Raw genomic sequence first — 5,328 nt, 5'->3', positions numbered from 1 at the left:
CCTGAATGATGCGTGCTTGCTTCTGGCAGGTCAGAGCAGGGTTGTCTCAAGCTTAAAAAGGGGGTGTGGACTGACCTCTCTCTGGAGAGGAACCCCCACCCCTGTCCTTGACCCTTTATGAAAAGCATTCAGAATACAAGCCCACACTTACATGGAGCTTGCTCAGTGCCAGGCACAGTCCCACCCATTTACACACTTTGAATCCTGCAGTCCTCACTACGGCCTGTGAGGCAGGTGCTCCTGTCACCCCACTTTGGGGACCAGGAGGCTGCAACCCCGAGTGGGGAGTTGCTTGCCAGGTCACATGATGTATGAGCCCCCTGTTGCTGCTCTAACAAATGGCTACACACAGAGTGGCTTAAAACAACTCGGACTCAATACCTTACAGCTCCAGGGATTTCCCTGGTGGTCCAGTGGGTAAGAATCCGCCTACCAATGCGGGGGACGTGTATTCTATCCTTGGTCAGGGAACTAGGATCCCACATGCCACCAGGCAACCAAGCCCACGCGCCACAACTAGAGAAGACTGAGTGCCACAGCGAAGAGCATGTGTGCTGAGAAAGACCCAGCACAGTCAAAAACAAACAAGTAAAATCAAAATAAATGTAAAGAATACCGTACAGCTCCAAAGGGCAGCCGTCTAAAATGGGTCTCACAGGCTATTAATGAAAGCAAGGATTTGGGCAAGGCATCCTTTCTGGGGGCTTCCCAGCTGGCGCTAGTGGTAAAGAACCTGCCTGCCAGTGCAGGAGACATAAGAGATGCAGATTCGAGCCCTGGGTTGGGAAGATCCCCTGGAGGAGGGCATGGCAACCCACTCCAGTATCCTTGCTTGGAGAATCCCCATTGACAGAGGAGTCTGGCAGGCTACAGTCTATAGGGTCGCATAGAGTCAGACACAACTGAAGTGACTGAGCACACACGCATGCATTCTTTCCAAACACTCTAGGGGGGAATCCTTGCCTTTCCCACTTTCTAGGGGCTGCCCATGTTCCTTGGCTGGTGGTCCCATCCTCCATCCTTAAGACAGCAGGGTAATGGCCTCAATCTTTCTGACTCTGACCCGCTCCCTCCCTCTTTCACTTATAAGGACCCTTGTGACGATGGGGGGTGGGGTGGACACTGGATACTCCATGACAGTCTTCCCATCTCAAGATCCTTAATCACACCTACAAAGTGCCTTTTTGCCTTGTAAGGTTGCACATTCCCGGGAACTGGGCAATAGGACCTCACATTTTGGGAGACATTATTCTACCTGCCACGCCCAGCAAAGGAGAGATGGGACCACCCTGAGGACAGCTGCTGGAGACCTGTGGGGAACCCCTTGTTTGTCCAAGTCTTGGGTATTTTCTTCCTGTGGTCCTTCATTGGCCTGTGTTCTGGGGACACTGTGATCAGCTGAGGAGGTGGCTTTGGTGACCACAGGCAGATAAGCAGATTAAAAGACAGGCATGGGGCTGGCTCAGGGGCTCACAAGTGTGTGGGGGAGCAGGGTGCTGCTTTGCACGTGTGAGGTCCTGCCTTTGGACAGCACGGGGTCTGAAAGGCACCAGGCACTGGGGATAGAGTGGTCCTCTGGTCCTGAATCTTAAGGAGCTCGTGGTCTGGGGGTGACAGACACACAAAGGGGTCGCAGCAATGGAGACGAGCAGGTGGGAGCTCCAGGGACCCCACAGAGGATGTTCGGGAAGACAGGAAGCTGGTTTCTGAGTTGTCGCCTTAGACCAAGTCAGAGAGAAAGGAAAGGACGTTCCCAGTACCGAGAACATAAGCCAAGGCGCAGAGGCAGCCTGGGGCGTGGCCAAGGCTAGCGGAATATGGGCCTGGATGGGAAGCTCTGTGATCCTGTGCAAGAGGGCAAGCTTGCTCTGAGCATGGGGGTGACAGGTCAGGTCTTGGGGCTACAGCGCCAGTCTTGTGGGCATTGAGAGGCAGTGGGGGAATGTGGGCGAGGGCACAGGCTCTGCAGCTAGACCATCAGCTCTGCCCCTTCCTAGCTGTGTGGCCTCAGGCAAGTTACTTGGCCACTCTGGGCTTCAGTTTTAGCGTCTATACAACAGGGATACGAGTAATAGCTCCGTCCCGTGAGTGAATGAATGGATCCACGGGGGCCTCAGAGCAGTGCCTGGTGCAGTTCACGCTCTAAGAGTGTCCACTGCTGTGATCCCTCATCCAGGTGAGGTCAAAGAGGACCTGGCGAAGGATTTGAATGAGGGACCCACAGCCATGTACCAAGAAGGAAACTCTTGCCTTGATGAGCGTGGTTTTCAGCCCATCGCAGAGCTCCGTCCTGCAGTGTCATCCTGGGGGGCAGCTCGCGAGGCTTGGGCTCAGGGGCTCCTTGAGAGGGTTCTCAGTTCTACAGGGCTCTGAGCCTGGCTCTTGGGGCTCAGGTGGGCTGGGCACTGTAGAAAGAGGCCATGACCACGTCCCCTTATAGTGATGCCTGAGAACCAGGTGGTTGGTGGCGGGGGGCAGGCCAGTGGGTGAGTGGGCATCAGAGTGCTTGGATTCCACAGAGGGACTCTGGGGGGGGCTTCCTGGTGGGCCCCGCCGAAGGCGCCTTCCAGAAAAGCCAGGACTGGAAGGGTGTGGGGAGCTCCTCTTGTGTCCATCAGGGAGCTGAGGCCGTAGTGCTGAAGGGCTGCTCACGTGACCCTGCGTCCCTGGCTCTCCCCACAGCCCCCCGCCCACCCACCGAGCACCCCAGCACGAGAGATGAGGCCCCGGATGCTGCCTGTGTTCTTTGGGGAGAGCATTGAGGTGAACCCAGAACCCACACCAGAGATCCGGTGAGTGGGGCTGCTGGGCTGGGTAGGGGTGGGGTGGGGGTGGGATGGGTGGGGGGCCAGGCTGGGGGTCTCTGCAGGTTCCCCTTGCTCTAGGCAGCCTTTCTGGGTGATGCTCCCCGAGGAGGCATGGCTGTGATTTGGAGAGACTCTGCGGCCTTTACTGTCTACACCCTCCACCTTACCGTCCCAGGCCCACATTTGGCCATTTCCACACTGACTTCACCTCCAACCTGGCTGATTGTTATTTAAAATTTTCCCCTTTATCCCCCAAGGAGCCATTGCCCGGAAGTGTATTAGGTGCCCTCCCATCACAGGGTATCTCAAGTGGCACCTGCACTGCTGAGCCAAGGTGACCAAAGACCTTGATGCTGGGAAAGACTGAGAGCAGGAGAAGGGGGCGACAGAGGATGAGATGGTTGGATGGCATCGCCGACTCTATGGACACGAGCTTGAGCAAACTCTGGGAGATAGTGAAGGACAGGGAAGCCTGGCGTGCTGCAGCCCGTGGGGTCACAAAGAGCCAGATACGACTGAATGACAACCCCACCCCCTCAGGTGCTCTTCTCCAGCCATCTGCCCTCCTGAGAGGGCTTCTGGGGCTCAGGCTTCCAGAAGGTGCAGTCTGAGGTCCGTGGGTCTGGCCCCCATATCCATGGCATGCTCAGATGAATTTGTTCACATCACTCTAGCCTGGCCAGGGATGTGGGACCCTCTGCCTCCTGCTCCTCCAGCTCTAGATATGTTCCCAGGAGACAAATGGGTCTACTTTAAAGAATTTTCTGCCCGAAAAGTTATCCTTTTTAGTTTTTATTATCAGAGGCCCCTGCCAGGGTGGTTGCGGGCTGCCTGGGCTCTTGGGAGTCTGCTTCCATCCCCCCATGGATCACCCGTGGGATCCGGTGGGGAAGGAGACAGGTGAAGCCCCTGCTCCCCACAGCTTTACCTTCCAGTTTGATGATCTGGGAGCAGAGCTGGGGGGTGCTGAGCAGCTGGCCACTCATGAGGGGGTCACTCCTGGAGGAGGGCATGGCAACCCACTCCAGTATTCTTCCTTGGAGAATCCCATGGACAGAGGAGCCTGGTGGGCTATACAGTCTATGGGGTCGCAAAGAGTCAGACACTACTGAGTGACTAAGCCCAGGGCAGCGCAAGGGGCTCACTCATCTGGAGGAGCCGACGCTACTCTGGGGGAACTTATTTTGATAAAATTTCAAACGTAAAGAAAGTTGCAGGAAGAGTATAGGGGACCCCTGTTGAACTGATTCCTTGTTGTTTCCATATTGCCCCGTTGGCTTGAACAGCCACACGCTCTCACTCATTCTACATAAACAAAACATTTTTTCTGACCTGTTTGAGAGGAGGATGACGACATCTTGACCTCGAACCTCTAAATAACTCCGGCTGGTGTCCTTCCTGAGAACAGGGACATCCTCTCACATAATGACGGTCTGCTTGCCAAAATCGGACCAGCTAAAGCTAAAAACACGACCACTGCCTAGTCCAATTCCGCCCATTGTCCCCAAATGTCCTTTTATAGCCTATTTTTAATCCCAGTCCAGGATCCCGCCAACTACATGTGGCATGTAGTTGGCCCGTTTCTTGAAGTCTTCTCCGAGTCGGCAGGGTTCCTTCTTTGTCCTTTTGACCTTGACATTTTGCAAGAGCCCAGGCTGCTCCATGTTCACCTTGCCCTCTGATCATGACCTGACTGCCCGGTCCTGAGCTCACCCCTGTCCTCCCCTCCACCAGCTGCAATTCTGAGGTCAAGTATGCATCGGAGAAGCACTTCCGGGACAAGGTCTTCTATGCGCCGGTGCCCACGGTCACGGCCTACAGCGAGACGATCGTGGCCGCCCCCAACTGCACTTGGCGCAACTACCGCAGCCAGCTGACCCTGGAGCCGCGCCCTCGCGCCCTGCGCTTCCGCAGCACCACCATCATCTTCCCCAAGTGTGCCAGCAACTCCTTCCGCACCACCCTGCACCTCAGCCTGGGCCGGCCCCGCTGCTGGTTCACGGCCAGTGTGCAGCTGCAGCTGTGCCCGCGCCCCGGGCCCGGTCTCCTGGGCCCCACGCCGCTCTGACCCACAGCCTGGCCCGGGTGGTGGTGCCGTCGGCGGCGAACCAGGGTCATCCCTGGGGCAGCCGGAGGATGGACTCCGCTATTGGGAAGGACCCTGGGCTGTGTTTACCCTGGCCGCTGGGGCTCACCCAATAGACACATCTATTTTATCAGCACCTATTTGGGAAGGCAACTTGGGCCTGGCTCTCGGAGGAGCAGGGGGCGGGGGCAGGTAGATAGGCGGCAATGGAGAGAAGAAGGCACGTGTCCTTGGCTGCTCCTGAGGCGGGGACACCCTGAGCATCGGCAGGATGGAGGCATCCCAGCCTTGGCCGCATGGGAGGAAAGAAGGGGGCCATTCAGAAACCCGGCAGCCCTGGAGGAGGCTGTTTCCAAAGCGAGCCTTTCAAATGCATGCAGCTTAATGCCCAGAGCCATAGCCCGGCAAACTCCGGCGGATGGTGGGCCAGGAGCT

The 5,328-nt window shown here is 56.8% G+C and overlaps 1 protein-coding gene across 1 annotated transcript in view; it reads left to right on the top strand.

Annotated features, from left to right (window-relative positions):
* FAM101A (family with sequence similarity 101, member A) overlaps nt 1-5,328 on the top strand; it is a 14,845-nt gene that overhangs the window by 8,640 nt on the left and 877 nt on the right. Inside the window, exons 2-3 of the mRNA XM_010841273.1 lie at nt 2,683-2,792; nt 4,542-5,323. Of these exons, the coding sequence (XP_010839575.1) occupies nt 2,719-2,792; nt 4,542-4,875 (408 nt within the window). The 5' untranslated portion in view covers nt 2,683-2,718 and the 3' untranslated portion in view covers nt 4,876-5,323. The remainder of the gene's footprint in view (nt 1-2,682; nt 2,793-4,541; nt 5,324-5,328) is intronic.

This window comes from Bison bison, unplaced genomic scaffold (genome assembly GCF_000754665.1).
Source record: "Bison bison bison isolate TAMUID 2011002044 unplaced genomic scaffold, Bison_UMD1.0 scf7180017864160, whole genome shotgun sequence".
Taxonomy (NCBI): Eukaryota; Metazoa; Chordata; class Mammalia; order Artiodactyla; family Bovidae; genus Bison; species Bison bison.
The sequence above is the reverse complement of the archived record's forward strand: the minus strand, read 5'-3'. Positions and strand labels throughout refer to the sequence as shown.